Here is a 23,972-nt window from a genome sequence, read left to right as displayed (position 1 = left end):
GACTGGGTACCACACGGAGCGTGCAGGAGACAGCGCTAGAGATAAGCGCTGTCCCCTGCATCTGGTGCTGAAGCCGCCATTCATATCTTCTCTCCAGCAGCGTTTGCTGTAGAGAAGATATGAAAAATCCTTTTTTTTTTTTTTTTTTTTTTTTTTTTTGTTCATGTTTAAAATAAAGATGAAAAAAATGAAGAAAATATGGAGCGCACTTACCCTGGTGTGGTTAACATCACTTTATTAGGACATTTGCAAAAACGAACAGCAGGGAGGGATAGGATCAGCTACGGACCGTAGCTGATCCTATCCCTCCCTGCTGTTCGTTTTTGCAAATGTCCTAATAAAGTGATGTTAACCACACCAGGGTAAGTGCGCTCCATATTTTCTTCATTTTTTTCTTTTTTTTTTTTAAACATAAATTTTTATTTACAAATTGTGTCAAGCATTACATCTTATTGACATTAAATTCTTAATAATTAACACAACGTTATGGGGATTAGGGAAGGGAAGAGGATAGGGGAAATGGTGACATTACAATAACTATCCAATCACATTCTCTATATGCAAATCTGCAAAGTCATTTAAGAACGGTATTTAAACGGAAAGATAACCAATTGTTCCATTTTTTTCTGAAATTGAGCTATATTATTATTAGATGTAGCGATTATTTTTTCTGATAGGCAATTTTCGTTGATCAGTGATACGACCTCGGGCAGTGAGGGGCACCTGGAGTTTTTCCAGTAACTAGCAATTTTGAGTCTTGTTGCTACAATAATATGTACAATCACTGTACGGAACTCATAGGGAAACGAGTCCAAATCAATAGCGAGTAACGCCTGCTGTGCATTAAGAGTCACCGGTATACCACAAATCTGGAACATCAGATGATCTATGGCTGCCCACAGACGTCTAATTCTGTCACAACTCCACCATATATGTAGCATGTCTGCACAGGGGTCTCCACACCTCCAGCACGTGTCTGGGGAACTGCAGAACATCCTGGACAATCTACTGGGAGTGAAATACCACCGATATAACAATTTCCTGGCGTTTTCTATGTGGTTAGTACATTTAGATTGGCTTCCAATAACTAAGAAGGCTGCCCTCCACTGATCCGGTGTGAATGTGCAGTTTAGGTCTTTTTCCCACTTTTGCAGGTATGTAGTTAGAGAGGGCAGAGTATTCTCCAACATACAGTCGTAGCTTGTGGACAGCGCTCTAATCTGTGATGTCGGGTTCATCAGCATAGAGTAAAGTTTAGATGGCGGTGCAGGCATCTGTTTTTTCCTTTCAGTTAGGAAATGCCGGATCTGCAAATATTTGTAAAAATCCCTTTGAGGAACATTGTATTTATCTCTCAATGATGTAAAAGTAATTAATTCCTCCCCCTCATACAAGTTCCCAATTGAGGTGGTTTTGGGTAAATTCCAATTTTTAAGTTTGAGGTCCGGGATACAATGCTCCAGTGTCTCTATAGGAGCTTTGAGGAATGCGGTTTGTATAAGGCCTAATTTATTAGTCAACACACTCCATAGCTCCAGAGCCGCGTCTATTGTTGGGGACATTTTTAGGTTTCTATTAGGGACTTTAGTTTGAAGTGCATGGTAAAAAGCTGAGACATTGGAGGTTCTCATCAAATGTTTTTCAATTGCTATCCAGTGCCGATCATCATCATTATTCCACATGAATCGTAACTGTTCGAATAATGCGGCCCTGTAGTACCGGACCACTGAGGGGCACCCTAGGCCACCCTTACTCATAGGGATGTAAAGCGTGTCCGCTTGGACTCTGGGTTTTCTCTCTTGCCAAATGTATTTTAAAATCATTGCTTGAATCTCTTTTAATATTTTCATTGGGAATATGATGGGGAGATTGCGGAACAAATACAGTATTTGTGGGAGAATGAACATTTTTACCGATGCAATCCTGCCCAGCCATGATAGTTCGTGTTTCTTCATACGTAACATGTCAGTTTGGATTTTCTTCCTTAGAGACTCATAATTCAGTGATAGCATTTTATCTGCCGAGAGTGTCAGCCGAATACCCAAATACTCAATGTGGTCATTTTCCCACTTAAAAGGGTACTTATTCTCAAAGCTTTTGGGGTGTTTTGTGAGAGGGGTCAGGTTTAATACCTGGCATTTAGACACGTTCAGCTTATAATATGATATTTTAGTATATGAATCGATTACTTGCATTGCTGCCGGTAATGATTCTGTCGGGTTTGTTAACGCTAGAATGATGTCGTCAGCAAATAAGCCTATTTTGTGTTCCGTTTTATTCACCTGAATTCCTGATATCATCGAGTGTGATCTAATTTTCTGTGCTAGAGGCTCAATCACCAAAGCGAATATAAGGGGTGATAGCGGACACCCCTGTCTCGTCCCGTTAGTAATAGTAAACCTGTCCGACATCATTCCAGAGACAGAAACCGATGCTGATGGGTGAGAATATAGCAGAGTGATTGCTTTAGCAATATTACCCGTAAATCCGAATCTGGCCAGAACCTCAAACAGGTATCCCCAATGCACCCGATCGAACGCCTTCTCCGCGTCCAGGGATAGGAGCAGAGAAGGCGTCCGGTCGCTCCCCGCCACATGGATGAGGTCAATCATTCGTCTGGTGCCGTCCAATGTCTGTCTAGATTTGATAAATCCAACCTGGTCTCTGTGCACCAGGGAAGGGATTACATCGGAGAGTCTATTTGCTAAGATTTTGGAGTACAGCTTGAGGTCAGTATTTAGTAGGGATATTGGCCTGAAATTACTTGGATGATCGGGAGTTTTTCCTGGCTTGGGAAGAGGGACTATAGTCGCTTGTAACATTTCTTCTCGTATTTTGCCTGTTTCAAATATATTTTGGAAGACTAATAATAGATGTGGGGACAATATTTGGTTGAATAACTTCAAGTATTCATTAGTTATACCATCCGGTCCTGGGGATTTATTATTTTTTGTTGCCTGAATGGTTTGTTGGATTTCTTTTTGGCTTATAGGTTGATTTATTGCCATCAATTTATCCTCTGGGATTTGGGGTAAAGATATGCTATTCAGGAAATTATTAATTAGCTCAGCGTTGGGTTGTGGGATAAGGTTGTCGGTCTTGAGATTATAGAGTGAGGAGTAATATCTTGCGAAAGTATTCGCAATTTCTTTAGGGTTGTATATTTTGTTCTTTTGATCATCTTGTATGTGAGCTATTTTTTGCTTTGTTAATCTCGCTTTAATCTTATTGGCAAGTATTTTACTCGCCTTATTCCCCTGCCAATAATATTTAGCTTTATTCCTCCTCAAATTATGCTCATATTTATATTGGAATAGCTGATATAGTTCGTATCTTGCCTTTTGTAGTTTCCTATATACCGTGGGTGATGGGCTATGTTTATGGATGTTTTCCATTGTTGCTATATTTTTATTGAGCTCTTCTATTTGTCGCATTCTCAATTTTTTGTGTTGCGCTGCTATCTGTATTAGCCGCCCTCTTATATAGGCCTTGTGGGCGCACCACACTGTGGTCGGGGATATGTCAGGGGTACTATTGATATCAAAAAATTCCTGGAGAAGGTCGTTAAGTTGGGATTTAATATTATCTGAGGCTATTAAGAAGTTATTAATTCTCCACGGAGAATAAGTTAAATTATTGTACGTCTCTTTAATTTGGCATGTTACAGGAGCGTGGTCCGACCAGGTTATGTTCCCAATTTTTGCTGATTGTATATTTTGTAGGAGCCATTTATCCACTACTATTAGATCTATTCTTGAATATACTTTATGTGGGTGGGAGTAATATGTATAATCCCTTTCAGAAGCATGAAGGACCCTCCACGTGTCATACAATTCTTCTGATATAAGACACTGGGACAGCGCATGGGATTGGGACTTTTTCTTTGAGCACCAAGATTTGTCTATGTTGGGGATCGGGACGAGGTTAAAATCTCCACAGATTAGCAGGGATCCTTGTTTTATTTTGGATAATTTAGTTATGAGGTCTTTAATAAAAGTGATTTGACCTGTATTGGGTGCATATATAGATGCAATTGTATACACCTTGTTATTGATGCTACATATCAATATTACATATCTGCCTTCATCATCCAGAACGCTATCAACAAGCTGGAACGCTACAGTGTCTTTTATTGCAATCGCTACCCCTCTCTTCTTTTTCGCCGCATATGACACATAGATATGGGGGTAATTTTTATGTTGTAGTCTATGGGTATCATCACGATTTAAATGAGTTTCTTGGACACATAGTATGTCCGCTTTGAGTGCCTGGGCTTCCTTCCATAATAACGATCTCTTGAAAGGGCTGTTTAGGCCTTTCACATTAATGCTAGATATTTGAAATACCATCAGTTACAAAAAAGAAAAAAAAATTCAATCAGTCACCAGATACAGGATAATAATAAGGGAAACAAAGGGGTTAAAGTAATTAACAACAACCAGAACAAGTACAACTTGTACAACTCAGAGTCCGGTTCTATGTGAACCAACTGGATAGTCGTTCCTATCCAGTATTAAAGGGGGGGAGAGAATAGAAAAAACGAAAGCAATATTCTCATGCCCCTTCAACCTGCCAGCCAGGCAAAAAAATAACAGTGTGGTGTCCTGGCATAGGCACACAGGGGATACATATGGTAACAGAGTACTTGCGTGAGAATCAGGTCCATTCTTTGTTCAGTGTCGGGGGTCTTTTCTTTAGTGGGGAGCTGGTATCTTCATCCACTGATGTCAGGGACCATTCCTGGAGCAGGGTCATGGCCTCTCTGGGAGACGCAAGGACGTGTGAAGTTCCGTTTTTCGTCACGATGAGCTTTACTGGATATCCCCACTTGTAGACAATACTGTTGTCCCGTAGAATCTTGGTTGCGGATGAGAATTCTCGCCTCCTGTTCAGGGTTGTCGCAGACAAGTCGGTGAACACCAGAATGTTCCGGAATCTTTCTGGAAGTTCTTGCTTTGCTGACGCTGACTTGGTCACTGCCTCCTTGAAATGGTAGAAGTGCAGCCTGGCTATCACGTCTCGCGATGCGGAGCTGGGAGCAGACTTTGGTTTGGGGATCCGATGTGCCCTGTCAATCAGCAGGTCCCTCTGTTCTGCTGACGGCACCAGAATTGTGAAGAAGTCCATTAGAAACTCCTTTAGTGTATCCGCTGACACACTCTCAGGGATTCCTCTGAAACGTAGGTTATTGCGCCTGGATCGGTCTTCTAGGTCTGCAAGCTTCAGTTTTAGGGCCATGATTTCTTCGTCCGCTTCATTATGCGCGTCTACTAGTTGGTTGTGCGCCGTAGTATATTCCTCCAGTTTCCCCTCTATGTGTGAGGTTCTGTCGCCAATCTGCGTTATTTCTTTATGTAGCTCAGTGAAAGCCGTTGTGATATCAGTATGAATGGCTTGCTTCAGGTCTCCCAGCAGGGATTTGAGTGTGGCTACAGTGACAGGGGCAGAATTGGAGTCTGTAATAGGAGAGTCTGAGGAGACGGTCAGGGCTGTGTTTAGTGGCTGTAAATCTTCAGGCTCTGAACCTTCAGCATTCCTAGCAGGGGGGAAAAGCAGGGACTGCAGCGTTGGTGAATAGCTCTGTGTGCTCAGGGATCTTTCAGTTTTGCTGGGAGTTTGGGGCTGGTGGAGTGATTCACTGTGCAGCTCTGACCTTTGCTTCACACTGCCATCACTCCTGCTGCTGCCGGCGGCCGCGTGGTGAGAGTTGCGGTCGCCATCTTGGATCCAACTACCCATCGCTTCAAAGACCTGGACCCTGCTGGGCGCCTGCCCCCTCCTTCTCCCTCGCTTCATTCCTGGAGTGCACCACCGCCTGGCTTATCTTATCTTCAGATCTGACCTCCTCCGGTCACCTCACTGTGCTTTGGGCCGCTTATGATAGCTGGTGGTTAGGGAGCTCGAGCCTCGCACGTCCGCTCAGCTCCACATCCGGTCACGCCCCCCCTTTCTTCATTTTTTTCATTGGATTCTGCACACTTTTTCTGGAAGAGGCACACCTGTGTTTTAAGTGTGGAGGATACGTACAGCCGTGACCATTCCATAAGGTGCCGGACCGGCAGTTCTATACGGTCGATGGGTCCGACATATTAGCAGTGCGGATGTGTGATTCTTTTACTATTGGACTTTTTAAAATAAAGATCCCTGTCCCCACCCCCCTCCCACCCCCTGTGCGCCCGCCCGCTGTTACTAAAATACTCACCCGGCTCCCTCGCAGCGTCCTGTCCTCGCCGCAGCTTCTCCTGTATGAGCGGTCATGTGGGCCCTATGGGAGGTGGTGCTGCATATTCATGTCTGTAATCGGCGGCCCCATGTGACCGCATACAGGAGAAGCTGCGGCGAGGAAAGGACACTGCGAGGGAACCGGGTGAGTATTTTATTAACAGCGGGCGGGCGCACAGGGGGTGGGGACAGGGATCTTTATTTTAAACACGAACAAAAAAAAAGGATTTTTCATATCTTCTCTACAGCAAACGCTGCTGGAGAGAAGATATGAATGGCGGCTTCAGCACCACGTGGGGGGGACAGCGCTTACTGTAGCGCTGTCTCCTGCACGGCACACGGACTACGTCCGTGTGCGGTACTTGTTTTACACGGACCCATTGACTTTAATGGGTCCGTGTAATCCGTGCGCTCCCACGAACACTGACATGTCTCCGTGTTTTGCACACGGACACACGGTCCGTGAAAACACACTGACATGTGCAGAGACACATTGATTTCAATTTGTCTACGTGAGTCAGTGTCTCCGGTACGTGAGGAAACTGTCACCTCACGTACCGGAGCCACTGACGTGTGAAACCGGCCTTAAAGGGATTATTTTGGGTGGTGACAGATTTTTCCAAAGTTGCCAAATAGAAGTGACTTTTCATATAATAACTAAGCATTATAAATAGTGATGAGCGAATGTGCTTGGATAAGGCATTATCTGAGTACAGTTGTGTGCTAAGAGTGTCTTTGGCGTGCTCCAATAATATGTTGAAGTTCCCGCACATGGATGTCTTGTTGCTGTTCGACAGCTGTGACGCATGCAGGATTGCCTAACAAATGAGGAACAAAAGTATGAATAAATTATAGGTATTTGCCATCAGCATGCCACTAATGACCCAAACTGTAAAAATTACATTTAAGTGCAAAAAAAATAACACTTCATACAGTGGTTGATGAAAAAAATAGGGTTGCTCTTACAGGATACTGACATGATTCATTAAAACTTTCTTGACACTTGGGAGTCAAAATGGTTTCTACACCCATTAATAAATGTCTCGAGACATATAGGTTTCAAAATGCGATAACTTCTGGAGGATTTACTGTAGTATCACCTCTGATCTGCAGATGCAATATGGTGAAACGTTCCAGCAAAATTTGCTCTCCAAATTGTGCTCCTTTCCTTGTCATTTGCCTAATCAATTGTACAACCATATATAGGGTATAGCTGTACGTCCAAAAATTTGTGTACTTTTTTTTTTTTTTTTTCCCTCTTAAAATTCCTACACTAACAGATTTTCAATTCGATTCAGGTCTGGGCCATTCCAAAACTTCGATCTTTTGTTGATTTTAAATGTATGCTTAGGGTTCTTATTGTGCTAAAATGTGAAATTCCTCATGAACTTTTAGCAGAGGCCGGTTTTAAAATTGACTGTTAGTTGGAACTCTTCATAATTCTGTCCATTGTGACAAAAGCTCTAGTTCCAGCTGTCGAAAAACGACCCTAAAGCATAATGCTGCTTCCACCTTGCTTCACTGTCGGTATGGTGTTATTTTGGTGATGTGCAGTGTTGGCTTTGCACAAAATATAGGAAAAGAGAAAAGAAAGTCAGCTCACCAGTATCCACCGCAGGTGCCCGAAACTCTGCTGCAGACAAGCGTTGAAGTCAAAAAGAAAAAAAAAAAAAGGGTGTAGTTCCAGCTCCTTAAAAATTCCTTTTATATCAAATATTAAAAAGCATAATGTGCATGGTGTACATGCTCCCTGGGATAAATGCCGACCACCATCAGAGGCAACGCGTTTCGATCTTAACGATCTTTGTCAAAGCCATACCATGATCTGCATGCCCCTATATAGGGGAAAACATCCAATAGGGATCACAATCGTTTGTCACATGACTTATTGCAAGGTCCTAGGCATTATAGCAAACAACTTGAATTAAAAATAAAAACAAATCCAATATTAAGATTAAAATACAAAACCTAGTTAACAGTAGTGCAGCATTAATTCATTGCGTTTATTCAGCCCTGCTGGGTATCTGGTATCTAAATGATATATCCAAAACGCTTCTCGTGTAAGGAGACACCGTCTGATGTCTCCCCCACGAGACGGCACACGAACGTGCTCTATTCCCTGGACTCGGAAGTGTGTTGTGCTGCTGGCATGGTATGTGATAAAGTGTCTGGATGCTGCCGACACATTCCTCTCTGCATTCTGAATGTTATTTATATCGTACAGATGCTCTCTGATCCGTGTCTTTAACTTTCTAGCCGTACATCCTACATATGACAAATTACAGGCACTGCAGTCAATTTTGTACACTACATTAGTGGAACTGCAATTGATGTATTGTCCAATATCAAATTTTACTGTTTTATCCGTGTTATAAAAACACTTAGTGACAGCTACATATTTACATGTTTTACAATTGTTTGTTCCACATCTAAAGAACCCGGTACAATTAAGCCAGGTTTTTGTGGATTTATTGCTTTCAGAAAGGAACATGCTGGGGGCTATTTTACTCCCAATTGTTGGAGCTCTTCTTGACACTACATTTATGCCTGATTCCAGTATGCCACATAATTGTTGATCCTCATATAAAATAGGCAAATACTTGTAGATAATACCCTTAATTTTGGTAAATTGTGGACTATACTGAAAACATATGTACAGTTTTTTTCCCATATCTGAATTGCGATCTTTATTGTAAATAATCTTTTTTGCTCTATTAATAGTCCACTGTGGATATTTGCGGTGCTTTAATTTGTTTGATACCTGCTTTAATTCACCCGCCAGGTCCCCCTCTAGACTGCAGTTCCGTTTTATTCTTGTAAATTCCCCAACTGGGATAGATTTAATTGTGTGTCTACAGTGACTACTGTTGGCATGTAAGATGGTATTGCCACTGAGAGGTTTATGATATGTCTTAGTTGTAACAGTCCCATTAATATTTCATACAAGTTCCAAATCCAAAAAGGAAATAATTGTCATGCCTATATGTAAATTTGATGTTATATTCATTAGAATTAAGATAATGAATGAAGCGTGGTATGGCAGATACATCCCCCTCCCCCCCCCCCCCCAGATAATGCTATTTGTATTGATATAAATAAAAGGAATTTTTAAGGAGCTGGAACTACACCCTTTTTTTTTTTTTTCTTTGCACAAAATATACCTTTTTGGAATTGTGGTCAAAAAGTTCAACCATTGTCTTATCAGACACGTTAACGTTATAATCACACTCTCGACACTTTTTCCCTCATGCTTTTTCCCCATCAATGATTTCACCCTTTCTCGATTTGTACAGATTGAGTGATATTAAAGGTAGAAAATGTTCTGAAATTCTTCTTCTTGATATTTCTTTTTTTTGTACATTGCAAAAACTGGTAATTTTAACAGGGGTATGTAGTTGTTGTTTTTTTTTGTGTGTAAATAGAATTTCAGTACTTGAGAGAAGGCATGCCACAATTTTACCCAATATTGCCGGTTACTACTTTTGAAAACGTAACATTTGGGGCTAAAACTATATTTTAATGGAAATAATGTTATTTATTTTTTTTTTTTCTTCCACTTTAAGATTAAGCTTTTTAGGTGATTTATGTGAACTAATGCAAACAATATTTTGGGTACTGTATGGTATTTACTGGTGGGATTATCAGTTTTAAGGGCAGACATTAAGTTTTTAAATAGACTCAACACATTGCCTTGGTCTCATTTATCAAAACTGTCTTAAAGGGAAGGTACCGCGTTTGTAGGTCATTAATAAATCACTGTAATGTAGCATAACATGCTGCTATAAGCAAGTTTGAAATGCATGTGAAAAAGATTTCATGTGTTATGAGTTTAAAGAATGCACTGGGGGCTGACATCTTGGTTTTGCAGCAGTAGCAGGGCACTATCAGTGTCAGATTACGGCACCCCATGGACATAGGGTCAGCGCCGGTCTATTATCTCCTATCTCTAACATTGTAGCAGCATTAGCAATGAGCTGGGCACGCCTCTGTGGGCTGCACAACTCACTGCTGTAGGTATGACTAGCTGCCATTTTATTATAGCCCTGTGCGAAGAAGCCCTCACTGCTCCTCTGTACTCCAAGCAGGCACACATCCTCTGCTCCTCACAGGCTGCCCTGTGTGCTTCTCCTGCCGTGTCTCCGCCTCCTCCTCACACACAGTCCCTGTGATCTCCAGTAAGCTGCACTCACAGCCTGCAGAGAGGGAGGTGACACCTGGAGAGAGAGCAGGGCAGCTGACAGGACAGGGATTAAGGTAGGGAAGGGGGATGGCAAGAATGTTATTCACAAAAAATGCTGCTGAGTCCACTGTGTTCTGCTCCTCTGTAAACAAGCTGTGCCTCTGATGCAGTAACTGCTGGTGATAGCAGGTCACAGGGCAGTCACACACAAAATGGCGCTGCCCTGTGATGCTGCTCTTCATTCTGCCCCAGGCATATTAGACCACCCAAAATGGGAGGGAAATGGTGATGTCAGCAGTTACTGCCCCAATTTTCCAGCAAAGAGTAAAGCTGCTAAATCTTACTATAGCTGCTTGAGGTCTAAAACGGAAAATGCTCCCCCTAGTGGTAAATATGTATATTTGTAGAAAAATATATAATACTAGATGGTGGCCCGATTCGAACGCATCGGGTATTCTAGAATATGCATGTCCACATAGTATATTGCCCAGCCACATAGTATATTGCCCAGCCACATAGTATATTGCCCAGCCACATAGTATATTGCCCAGCCACATAGTATATTGCCCAGCCACATAGTATATTGCCCAGCCACATAGTATATTGCCCAGCACAGAGCCACATAGTATATTGCCCAGCACAGAGCCACATAGTATATTGCCCAGCACAGAGCCACATAGTATATTGCCCAGCACAGAGCCACATAGTATATTGCCCAGCACAGAGCCACATAGTATATTGCCCAGCACAGAGCCACATAGTATATTGCCCAGCACAGAGCCACATAGTATATTGCCCAGCACAGAGCCACATAGTATATTGCCCAGCACAGAGCCACATAGTATATTGCCCAGCACAGAGCCACATAGTATATTGCCCAGCACAGAGCCACATAGCATATTGCCCAGCACAGAGCCACATAGCATATTGCCCAGCACAGAGCCACATAGTATATTGCCCAGCACAGAGCCACATAGTATATTGCCCAGCACAGAGCCACATAGTATATTGCCCAGCACAGAGCCACGTAGTATATTGCCCAGCACAGAGCCACGTAGTATATTGCCTAACAACATAGTATATTGCCCAGGACAGAGCCACGTAGTATATTGCCCAACCACGTAGTATATTGCCCAGCATCGTAGTATATTGCCCAGCCACGTATTGCCCAGCCACATAGTATATAGCAGAGCCACGTAGTATATTGCCCAGCACAGAGGCACGTAGTATAGAGACTTAAATAAATTTAAAAAAAAAAACCTATACTCACCTATAGCACGTTGAAGTCCTGCTATACTCACCCTCCGCCACCTTTCTCGCTCCTCTCCACGCTCCCGCCACCGCTCCATTGCAAGCAGCAGCTTGCGGTCCCGTCCAAGCGCTGGTGTGAGCAGGACCTATGATGACGTCGCGGTCACATGACCGACCGTGACGTCACGGCAGGTCCTTGTCCCACACCAGCCCTGGGACAGGAGCGGAACCTGCCGCTTGAAATGGAGCGGTGGCGGGAGCGTGGAGAGGAGCGAGAAAGGCGGTGGAGGGTGAGTATAGCAGGTTTTTTTAAATTATTTTTAACATGACATATTTTTACTATTGATGCCGCATAGGCAGCATCAATAGTAAAAAGTTGGGGACACAGAGTTAATAGCGGCGGTAACGGAATGCGTTACCGCCGATATTAACCCTGTGTTAGCGGTGACCGGAGGGGAGTATGGAGCGTGCGGGGAGCGGAGCCCCGGGGACACAGTGCAGGGAGCGGAGCGCAGGGGACACAGTGCGGGGAGCGGAGCGCCGGGGACAGTGACTGCGGGGAGCGGGCGCCGGCCACTTACTGCGGTGAGTATGGAGTGGCCATTTTCTTCCGGACTGTGCCCGTCGCTGATTGGTCGCCGCAAAACAGCCACGACCAATCAGCGACTTGGATTTCCATGATAGACAGAGGCCAGGACCAATGAATATCCGTGACAGAAGGACAGACAGACGGAAGTACCCCTTAGACAATTATGTATATAGATTTTTCATATAGAAAGGTTTGCAAACAGTGCAAACATTGCATTAATACATTTTAATTACTATTTTAAGCTTAATTTCACAAAAAAAACAAAATACAAGAAAACTGGTGGCACCTTCCCTTTAAAGAGGTTGTTCAGTCAAAACTGATAAGTCACTCTGTGTGGCTGCACAGATATATACACATACACACACATACACCTATTCTATGTGTACACATTTATTCTACCTATTCTACTGGAAGCTGTCAGTGTGATATTACTGTACACCGCAATGAATTACCGGCTTTTCTCGCTAACACCGCTGCGTATTTCTCGCAAGTCACACTGCTGGTCCGTGTGTGATCCGTATTTTTGGGGCTTCCATAGACTTTCATTGAAGTTTTATTTGCGCAATACGGTGACAAACGCAGCATGCTGCGATTTTCTACGGCCGTAGAAAGCCGTATAATACTGATCAGTTTAATATGGCAGATAGGAGCAGGAGCATAGAGAATAATTGTGCCGTAAGTTTTGCGAGTTTTATGGACGTAGTTTCTGCGCTCTTACGTCCGTAAAACTCGCAAGTGTGGAGCTGGCCTTATACATATCCCTGGCCAGTGGGTGCGGCCATGCCCTCTAGTCAGACACGCGCACTGGCCATTCACCGCTCAATACAGGTGTATGGCATGAGGTCGCGCCCACTGGCCGGGGGTATATATAACTCTTAGGCCGGAGTCACACTACAGCGAGATATGGTTGAGTCTCGCAGGTTAAAACCAAGCTCTAGCACCGGCACTCCAGAGCGGAGCGTGCAGCTCCATGTATTGCTGTGCGGCAGCACGCTCCACTCTGGAGTGTCGGTGCCAGAGCTTGGTTTTAACCTGCGAGACTCGGCCATATCTCGCTGTGTGATCCCGGCGTAACATACACTCCGTTCCCGGGTCTGAAACCAGAGAATCCCCAAGGCACACAAGTGCATGCACTGGGTGGGGGGGTTCCTAAGTCTGCAGCCACACAGAGTGACTGCAGACTTATCAGTTTTGACTGAACAACCTCTTTAACCCCTTAGCGACCGCCGATACACCTTTTAACGGCGGCCGCTAAGGGTACTTAAACCACAGCGCCGTTAATTAACGGCGCTGTGGAAAAAGTGAATAGCGCCCCCCAGAGTCGGATTTTCTCCGGGGTCTCGGCTGCCGGGGGTAGCCGAGACCCCAGAGAACATGATTCGGGGGGGGTTTTAACCCACCCCGCATTTGCGATCGCCGGTAATTAACCGTTTACCGGCGATCGCAAAAAAAAAAAAAACGCGATCTCTTTTTAATTTCTCTGTCCTCCGATGTGATCGCACATCGGAGGACAGAGAAAAGGGGTCCCAGGTAGCCCCCCAATACTCACCTATCTCCCCCGATGCTCCTCGTGTCTCCCGGTGGGCGCCGCCATCTTCAAAATGGCGGGCGCATACGCAGTGCGCCCGCCGGCCGGCCGGCCTCGCGAGAATCTTTGGGGTCTCGGCTGCCGGGGGTAGCCGAGACCCCAAAGAGCATGATCGGGGTCGGTTTTACCGACCCCTGTTTTGCGATCGCCGGTAATTAACTGTTTACCGGCGACCGCAAAAAAAAAAAAAAAAAAGTAAAGTGTAATTCTCTGTCCTCTGATGTGATCGCACATCAGAGGACAGAGAAATAGGGGGATTCGTGGACCCTACAATACTCACCTGTGTCCCTGGATCCTCTTGCTGCTCCTCCTGGCCGCCGGCAGAAGAAAATGGCGGGCGCATGCGCAGTGCGCCCGCCATCTGTCTCCATCTGCCGGCCGGCAGGAGAACAGCAGTTGGGGCTAAAATTAGGGATAGGGTTAGGGCTAGGGTTGGGGCTAAATTTAGGGTTAGGGTTGGGGCTAAATTTAGGGTTAGGCTTCTTTCACACTTACGTCGGTACGGGGCCGTCGCAATGTGTCGGCCCGACATACCGACGCACGTTGTGAAAATTGTGCACAACGTGGGCAGCAGCTGTAGTTTTTCAACGCATCCGCTGCCCAATCTATGTCCTGGGGAGGAGGGGGCGGAGATTCGGCAACGCATGTGCGGTCAGAAATGGCGGATGCGACGTACAAAAAAACGTTTCATTGAACTTTTTTTGTACCGACGGTCCGCCAAAACACAACTGATCCAGTGCATGACGGACGCGACGTGTGGCCATCCGTCACGATCCGTCGGCAATACAAGTCTATGGGCAAAAAACGCATCCTGCGGGCACATTTGCAGGATCCGTTTCTTGTCCAAAATGACGGATTGCGACGGAATGCCAAACGACGCAAGTGTGAAAGTAGCCTTAGGGCTAGGGTTAGGGTTGGGGCTAAAGTTAGGGCTAGGGTTGGGGCTAAAGTTAGGGTTGGAGCTGGGGTTAGGGTTAGGGTTTGGATTAGGGTTGGTATTAGGGTTAGGGTTGGCATTAGGGTTACGCTTGGGATTAGGGTTAGGTTTGGGATTAGGGTTAAGGTTAGGGTTGTAATTAGGGGTGTATTGGGATTAGGGTTAGGTTTGAGGTTAGGGTTGGGATTAGGGGTGTGTTGGATTTAGGGTTTTGATTAGGGTTATGGTTAGGGTTGACATTAGAGTTGTTTTGGGGTAAGGGTTGTGATTATGGTTAGGGTTAGTGATTAGGATTATGGATCAGGTTGGGATTAGGGTTAGGGGTGTGTTGGGGTTAGGGTTGGAGCTAGAATTGGGGGGGTTTCCACTGTTTAGGTACATCAGGGGGTCTCCAAACACGACAGCCAATTTTGCGCTCAAAAAGTCAAATGGTGCTCCCTCCCTTCTGAGCTCTGCCGTGCGCCCAAACAGTGGGTTACCCCCACATATGGGGCATCAGCGTACTCGGGATAAATTGGACAACAACTTCTGGGGTCCAATTTCTCTTGTTACCCTTGTGAAAATAAAAACTTGGGGGCTACAATATCTTTTTTTGTGAAAAAAAAAATATTTTTTATTTTCACGACTCTGCATTCTAAACTTCTGTGAAGCACTTGGGCATTCAAAGTTCTCACCACACATCTAGATAAGTTCCTTGGGGGGTCTAGTTTCCAAAATGGGGTCACTTGTGGGGGGTTACTACAGTTTAGGTACATCAGGGGCTCTGCAATCGCAACATAATGCCCACAGACCATTCTATCAAAGTCTGCATTCCAAAAAGGCGCTCCTTCCCTTCCGAGCTCTGCCGTGCGCCCAAACAGTGGTTTACCCCCACATATGGGGTACCAGCATACTCAGGACAAATTGGACAACAACTTTTGGGGTCCAATTTCTCTTGTTACCCTTGTGAAAATAAGAATTTGTGGGCGAAAAGATCATTTTTGTGTAAACAAAAGCGATTTTTTTATTTTCATGGCTCAACGTTATAAACTTCTGTGACGCATTTGGGGGTTCAAAGTGCTCACCACACATCTAGATAAGTTCCTTAAGGGGTCTAGTTTCCAAAATGGTGTCACTTGTGGGGGGTTTCCACTGTTTAGGCACATCAGGGGCTCTCTAAACGTGACATGGTGTCCGATCTCAATTCCAGCCAATTCTGCATTGAAAAAGTCAAACGGCGCTCCTTCACTTCTAAGTTCTGCGGTGCGCCCAAAAAGTGGTTTACCCCCACATATGGGGTATTGGCGTATTCAGGAGAAATTGCATAACAAAATTTATGGTTACATTTCTGTTTTTACACTTGTGAAAATAAAAAAAATGGTTCTGAATTAAGATGTTTGCAAAAAAAAGTTAAATGTTCATTTTTTCCTTCCACATTGTTTCAGTTCCTGTGAAGCACGTAAAGGGTTAATAAACTTCTTGAATGTGGTTTTGAGAACCTTGAGGGGTGTAGTTTTTAGAATGGTGTCACACTTCATTATTTTCTATCATATAGACCCCTCAAAATGACTTCAAATGTGATGTGGTCCCTAAAAAAAAATGGTGTTGTAAAAATGGGAAATTGCTGGTCAACTTTTAACCCTTATAACTCCCTAACAAAAAAAAATTTTGTTTCCAAAATTGTGCTGATGTAAAGTAGACATGTGGGAAATGTTATTTATTAACTATTTTTCGTGACATATCTCTGATTTAAGGGCATAAAAATACAAAGTTTGAAAATTGCAAAATTGTAAAAAATTTCGCCATATTTCCGTTTTTTTCATAAATAATCTCAAGTAATATCGAAGAAATGTTACCACTAACATGAAGTACAATATGTCACGAAAAAACAATCTTAGGGTACCGTCACACAGTGCAATTTTCATCGCTACAACGGTACGATCCGTGACGCTCCAGCATCGTAACAATATCGCTCCAGCGTCGTAGACTGCTGTCACACTTTGCAATCTACGACGCTGGAGCGATAATTTCATGACGTATGTGCGATGTAGAAGCCGTTGGTTACTATGCGCACATCGTATACGATATATGTTACACCATGCGATCATGCCGCCACAGCGGGACACTAGACGACGAAAGAAAGTTTCAAACGATCTGCTACGACGTACGATTCTCAGCGGGGTCCCTGATCGCAGGAGCGTGTCAGACACTGCGATATCGTAACTATATCGCTCGAACGTCACGAATCGTGCCGTCGTAGCGATCAAAATTGCACTGTGTGACGGTACCCTTAGAATCAGCGGGTTCCGTTGAAGCGTTCCAGAGTTATAACCTCATAAAGTGACAGTGGTCAGAATTGCAAAAATTGGCCTGGTCATTAAGTACCAAATTGGCTCTGTCACTAAGGGGTTAAACCGCAGCGTTTCCGCAGCATATTTTCCGCAAACTGTGCAAGCATTTTTTTTTTCCTCATTGATTTACATTGTACTGTAATTACGGCCGTAATACGCTGAAAAGTCCCGAAAATAGTGGTCCGTAGCTCCTCCGTAGGCAGGGTGTTTCAGCGTTTTTTGCGCATGGCATCCTCCGTATGTCATCCGTACTGCGTGTTTTTATCGCAGGCTTGCAAAACTGACATACGGATATACAAGGTATCCATGTGTAAAAAAAAAATATATATATATATATATATATATATCTATATCTATATCTATATCTATATATATCTCTATCTCTCAGTAGTCACATATGTATATATATTAATATTTCATCCAGTGCGATATAGCAGAAAGCCGGTAATTCAATTACCGGCTTTTGCTTTCTCCTTCCTAAACTCGACATGATGATATGAGACATGGTTTACATACAGTAAACCATCTCATATCCCCATTTTTTTTGCATATTCCACACTACTAATGTTAGTAGTGTGTCTATGCAAAATTTGGCCGTTCTAGCTAGTAAATTAAGGGGTTAAATGACGGAAAAAATTGGCGTGGGCTCCCGCACAATTTTCTCCGCCAGAGTAGTAAAGCCAGTGACTGAGGGCAGATATTAATAGCCTGGAGAGGGTCCACGGTTATTGCCCCCCCCCCCCTGGCTAAAAACACCTGCCCCCAGCCACCCCAGAAAAGGCGCATCTGGAAGATGCGCCTATTCTGGCACTTGGCCACTCTCTTCCCATTCCCGTGTAGCGGTGGGATATGGGGTAATGAAGGGTTAATGCCACCTTGCTATTGTAACGTGACATTAAGCCAAATTAATAATGGAGAGGCGTCAATTATGACACCTATCCATTATTATGGTAATCCAATACTAGTAAAGGGTTAAAAAAAAACACACACATTATTAAAAATTAATTTAATGAAAAAATCACAAAGGTTGTTGTATTAATTTATTCTACTCTCAATCCAATCACTGAAGACCCTCGTTCTGAAACAAAAAAAACATAATAAACCAACAATATCCTTACCTTCCGCAGATCTGTAAAGTCCAACGATGTAAATCCATCTGAAGTGGTTAAAATATTTTGTAGCCACGAGCTTTGCTAATGCAACATTGCTCATGTCTGCAAAACCCCGGAGAATGTAGGTAAAGTAGGTCATTGACCTATATTTACCTGCATTTGCGGTGAGGCGCCCTCTGCTGGCTGTTCCTAGATCGTGGGAACTTTCCTAGAAAGCTCCCAGGCTCGAGATCATAAGAGGGCGCCCTCTGCTGGTTGTCCTCAGAGACATCACTGACATATATATATATATATATATATATATATATATATATATATATATATGTATATGTATATGTATGTGTGTGTATATATATATATATATATATAATGTGTCAGTGATGTCTCTGAGGACAACCAGCAGAGGGCGCCATTGCATTAATACATTTTAATTACTATTTTAAGCTTAATTTCACAAAAAAATCAAAATACAAGAAAACTGGTGGCTCCTTCCCTTTAAAGATGCGTCTTTCCGTTTATTGTATGTGTATATTCAATTCTGTCTCCCTTCTTTTCTTTAAAGATGAAGTTGATAGCCTTTTATGTGAAAGGCGAGAAGGAGAACATGATGCAAGCAGACGATTAAAAACTGAATTTTTAATAGAGTTTGATGGTGTAAGTACTGATTATTCATAAGGCAATATAAATCTAAAGTGTTCATATGTAGTGATGAGTGAACGTAATCTCATGAAATGGTGTTATCTGAGCATGCTTGAGTGCTCAAAAAATATGCTAACGTCCCCGCAGCTGCATGTCTCACGGCACATGCAGTGATTGCCTAACAGACACGAGACATGCAACCGCAGGGACTCTAACATATTTTTTGAGCACACCAAAGACCAGCAGCAACCGAGCATGCTCAGATAACACCTTTTTTGAGCACGTTCGCTCATGACTATTCATATGCTTATTTGTGCTAGAAATTGCTACTCTTCAGGTATTTTTATTTACCTGTTATTATCCTTGTTGTTCATAAGAAGGTTCTGCTAATTTTAACATTCTCTAAAGCCCAAGGGAACCTGCTATTCTGATATACCGGTACTTATTTATAGTTTTTCAAGTTATAATATTAATGGCCCATCCCTTTTAATACTCAAAACCCACAAAATGTGAAAAAGATCATTGCGTTTACAAAATGTGAGTAGAATAAATCTGTCGCACAAATAAAAACATTGAAAAATGTGCACACTGCGCCATAACCTGTTCCCCAGGCCAAAATCTGACACTGGGATGCAGCCCATGTGACTGGCATGTCTATTGCATATGCAACTCTATACTCTATACTAATTTATATATAATGCAAGATCATAAGAGGTTAACAGCAACACTGTTATAAATTGGCTCGTATGAGAAAACAAAAGGTGGCTTCCTCAGGGATACACAATCCATATTCAGGCTTAAGTCGGTGCTGGAGAGTGGATTCTTCTACTATAGGTAATAATTTATAAAGTACAGATTACTAAGTCTGCAGTCAAGGATGATCAGCATGTAATTGCTTAAATATAGCGGGGGAAGTGAAGATTGCGCATAGGGGGTTTGGAGCTGTTGCTTTAATATAGTTTGATTTAAGCAATTTAATTAGGTTTCCAAATATTAATACTCGCATTTTCTTTTATGATCATTTTCTATAATGTTAATGATTATGAATTATTTAATACTTTCACACTTTTTAAACATCGGGCATATTTTGACCTGTGCATTTGTTTTTTTTGCAGCATGAGTTGTATTTGTCAGTGGCACCATTTTGGGAGAAACTTATCTATCATCTAACAATTAATAAAGTTGTGTTTTGTTTAATCGTACTCTATTTACTTACTAGACAAAGTGAAAACTTTGGATCTGTGTTGTTATGGCGATTTATTTTGTTGTCGTTATTCTAGCTTTACATTTTTCCATCAGCTCAGCTGTGCTTATTTTCTTTTTTTACGACAAGCTGTAAATTACATTGATGGTATGTACAGTAGTGACCAAAGGTTTTGCATTTTAAGTGCGTTATTTCTGTTTGGTTGTTGTACTGTCATTTTCCTTGTGATGATTTGAAAGTGCATGAAATTGTCTTCATGCAAGACCTTAATTTTAACCAGAATTCTTTAGAATATAGATATGGTCATTTAATTAAAGAAAACTGACTGCCAAAAGTTTTGCATACACTATTTTTTGATCACAACATAGAGGGTAATTCATTGTTACAGTGCCATAGCTTAGTATTTTGTAGCATAATATCTTTCTTTAATTACTGCACCACAGCGACGGAGCATTGAAGCCACTCAGGTATTCAAGACATCTTGAAGGATCTTGCTCCATTCCAAATCTGCAAACCATTTATGTTTTTGCTATGGGTAATGGCCCCAACTTGCTGCCCTCAATTATCCCAAATATCCTCTAAAAGGTTTAAATCAGGTGATTAGCTTGGTTATTGCAACAGGTGAACAATTTTCTTTGCTAACCAATTTTTTGACTAAATTGGATGTTATCTTAAGAACATTGCCTTGTTGGAATTTCCGGCCCCTGCCTACTTTAGTTTTACCATGTGGCAGCATTATATTTGAAGATATTTCTATATTTTTGCTATTGTTTGGTGGTCCCCTTTATATAGCATGACATCATCTTCTCGGTGTTTATGGACATTATATTCTCCAGTGTATTCTTTTACACTTTAGCATTCGTATTTCCTTCAATTTTATGCAGAGACCCAATGGCAGATGCAGAAAATCAGCTCCAAACCATGACATTGCCGCTACCATGTTTCACTGTAGGTGTTTGATGCCTTACATCATTACATTTTCCAATTGGGCAGTTTATATAGTGATGCCATCACTACCAAACAGATTGAACTTGGCTGCATCCAACCACAAAACCTTAGACCAATCTATCTCTTTCCGTTGGCTGTGTTCTTTGCAAAGAACTTGAATGTCTAACTTGAGTTTGTCAGAGACGAAAGGCTTCTTGACTGGAACTAATGCATTCAACCCTACTGCTCATAGCCGTTGCACCACAGTTTGGCGACACGCTTTGTCATTTTGTGCAAAAGATGTACAGCACTTTTATAGACATCAGATTCTGATTTTTTTCTTAAAGGGAACCTGTCACCCCGAAAATCGCGGGTGAGGTAAGCCCACCGGCATCAGGGGCTTATCTACAGCATTCTGTAGTGCTGTAGATAAGCCCCCGATGTTACCTGAAAGAGGAGAAAAAGACGTTGGGTTATACTCACCCAGGGGTGGTCCTGCTGCTGGTCAGGTCAGATGGGCGTCTCTGGTCCGCTGCGGCGCCTCCCATCTTCTTTCCATGACGTCCTCTTCTGATCTTCAGCCACGGCTCCGGCGCAGGCGTACTTTGTCTGCCCTGTTGCGGGCACAACAAAGTACTGCAGTGCGCAGGCGCCGGAAAGGTCAGAGAGGCCCGGCGCCTGCGCACTGCAGTACTTTGCTCTGCCCTCAACAGGGCAGACAAAGTACGCCTGCGCCGGAGCCGTGGCTGAAGATCAGAAGAGGACGTCATGGAAAGAAGATGGGAGGCGCCGCAGCGGACCAGAGACGCCCATCTGACCTGACCAGCAGCGGGACCACCCCTGGGTGAGTATAATCTAACGTCTTTTTCTCCTCTTTCAGGTAACATCGGGGGCTTATCTACAGCATTACAGAATGTTGTAGATAAGCCCCTGATGCCGGTGGGCTTACCTCACCCGTGATTTTCGGGGTGACAGGTTCCCTTTAAGGCTATGTGCACACGTTGCAGATTATTTGCGGTTTTTAGCGTTTTTGCGATATAAAAACGCTATAAAACTGCAAATAATCTGCATACATTAAGCATCCCATCATTTATAATGGAATCCGCAATTTCTGTGCACGTGATGTGCATTTTTCCGCATGAAAAACGCATTGCGGAAAAATAATGAACCTATTCATTAATTTTGCGGTTTTTTTCGCAGATTTCCCACTGTCTAATGCATTGGGAAATGTCTGGGGAAAAAACGTGCAAAAACTGCATCAAAACCGCGCAAAAAAACGCATGCGGATTTCATGTGGAAATCTGGCAGAAATGTCCGGATTTCCACAGGAATTTTCTGCATGAATTCCTGAACATGTGCACATAGCCTAAAGGAACTCTGTCTCCCCCCTGGGATGTCTAGGACCTATTAATATGGGCATACATGTGATAGAATGTGAAATGTTACACTAGTCCTACCTGTATGCCTCGTATTAACCCCTTCATGAAGTACTTTCGTTTTTGCGTTTTAGTTTTTTGCTCCCCTTCTTCCCAGAGCCATAACTTTTTATTTTTCTGTCAAAATGACCATGTGAAGGCTTGTTTTTTGCAGGACTGCACTCCCTCCACTATACATACCGTATCCTCCCTTCTGTGGGCACTGCATTCAGGGATCTTCTGTGCAAGCACCGGCAAGTTCTTCTCCAGTGACCTTTGGTGTGCGTGCCTATAAGGTGCTCTCCCCACTTCCTCCCTGTATAGTCATGGCCATGTTCACATGGTTCCTAGCGATGCCTGTGCAGGGAGGCGAGCATATTATCCGGGCTCACATCGGAGGCCCCAGTGACTCGCCTGCACAGAAGATCCTTGAATGCAGTGCCCACAGAAGGGAGGATGAGGTGAGGGGACTTGTCAGGGAGTCACAAAAACACTGAACTTTAGGAAGGCAAAGTTTGACCAGCTTAGAGATGCCCTTAATCTGGTAGACTGGGACAATATCCTCAGAAATAAGAATACAGATAATAAATGGAAAATGTTTAAGAACATCCTAAATAGGCACTGTAAGCGGTTTATACCTTGTGGGAATAAAAGGACTAGAAATAGGAAAAACCCAATGTGGCTAAACAAAGAAGTAAGACAGGCAATTATCAGTAAAAAGAAAGCATTTGCACTACTAAAGCAGGATGGCACCATTGAAGCTCTAAAAAACTATAGGGAGAAAAATACTTTATCTAAAAAACTAATTAAAGCTGCCAAAAAGGAAACAGATAAGCACATTGCTAAGGAGAGTAAAACTAATCCCAAACTGTTCTTCAACTATATCAATAGTAAAAGAATAAAAACTGAAAATGTAGGCCCCTTAAAAAATAGTGAGGAAAGAATGGTTGTAGATGACGATGAAAAAGCTAACATATTAAACACCTTCTTCTCCACGGTATTCACGGTGGAAAATGAAATGCTAGGTGAAATCCCAAGAAACAATGAAAACCCTATATTAAGGGTCACCAATCTAACCCAAGAAGAGGTGCGAAACCGGCTAAATAAGATTAAAATAGATAAATCTCCGGGTCCGGATGGCATACACCCACGAGTAACAAGAGAACTAAGTAATGTAATAGATAAACCATTATTTCTTATTTTTAGGGACTCTCTAGCGACGGGGTCTGTTCTGCAGGACTGGCGCATAGCAAATGTGGTGCCAATATTCAAAAAGGGCTCTAAAAGTGAACCTGGAAATTATAGGCCAGTAAGTCTAACCTCTATTGTTGGTAAAATATTTGAAGGGTTTCTGAGGGATGTTATTCTGGATTATCTCAATGAGAATAACTGTTTAACTCCATATCAGCATGGGTTACGAGAAATCGCTCCTGTCAAACCAATCTAATCAGTTTTTATGAAGAGGTAAGCTATAGGCTGGACCACGGTGAGTCATTGGACGCGGTATATCTCGATTTTTCCAAAGCGTTTGATACCGTGCCGCACAAGAGGTTGGTACACAAAATGAGAATGCTTGGT

General features: G+C 43.0%; 1 protein-coding gene across 2 annotated transcripts in view; it reads left to right on the top strand.

Annotated features, from left to right (window-relative positions):
* SPAST (spastin) overlaps positions 1 to 23,972 on the top strand; it is an 88,169-nt gene that overhangs the window by 48,448 nt on the left and 15,749 nt on the right. For both annotated transcript variants that reach the window (XM_069769224.1, XM_069769223.1), the window contains one exon: positions 18,772 to 18,863. In XM_069769224.1, the coding sequence (XP_069625325.1) occupies positions 18,772 to 18,863 (92 nt within the window). The remainder of the gene's footprint in view (positions 1 to 18,771; positions 18,864 to 23,972) is intronic.

Source organism: Ranitomeya imitator, chromosome 5 (assembly GCF_032444005.1).
Source record: "Ranitomeya imitator isolate aRanImi1 chromosome 5, aRanImi1.pri, whole genome shotgun sequence".
Classification (NCBI taxonomy): domain Eukaryota; kingdom Metazoa; phylum Chordata; class Amphibia; order Anura; family Dendrobatidae; genus Ranitomeya; species Ranitomeya imitator.
Note: the sequence above shows the minus strand (reverse complement) of the source record. Positions and strands in the feature narration are given on the sequence as shown.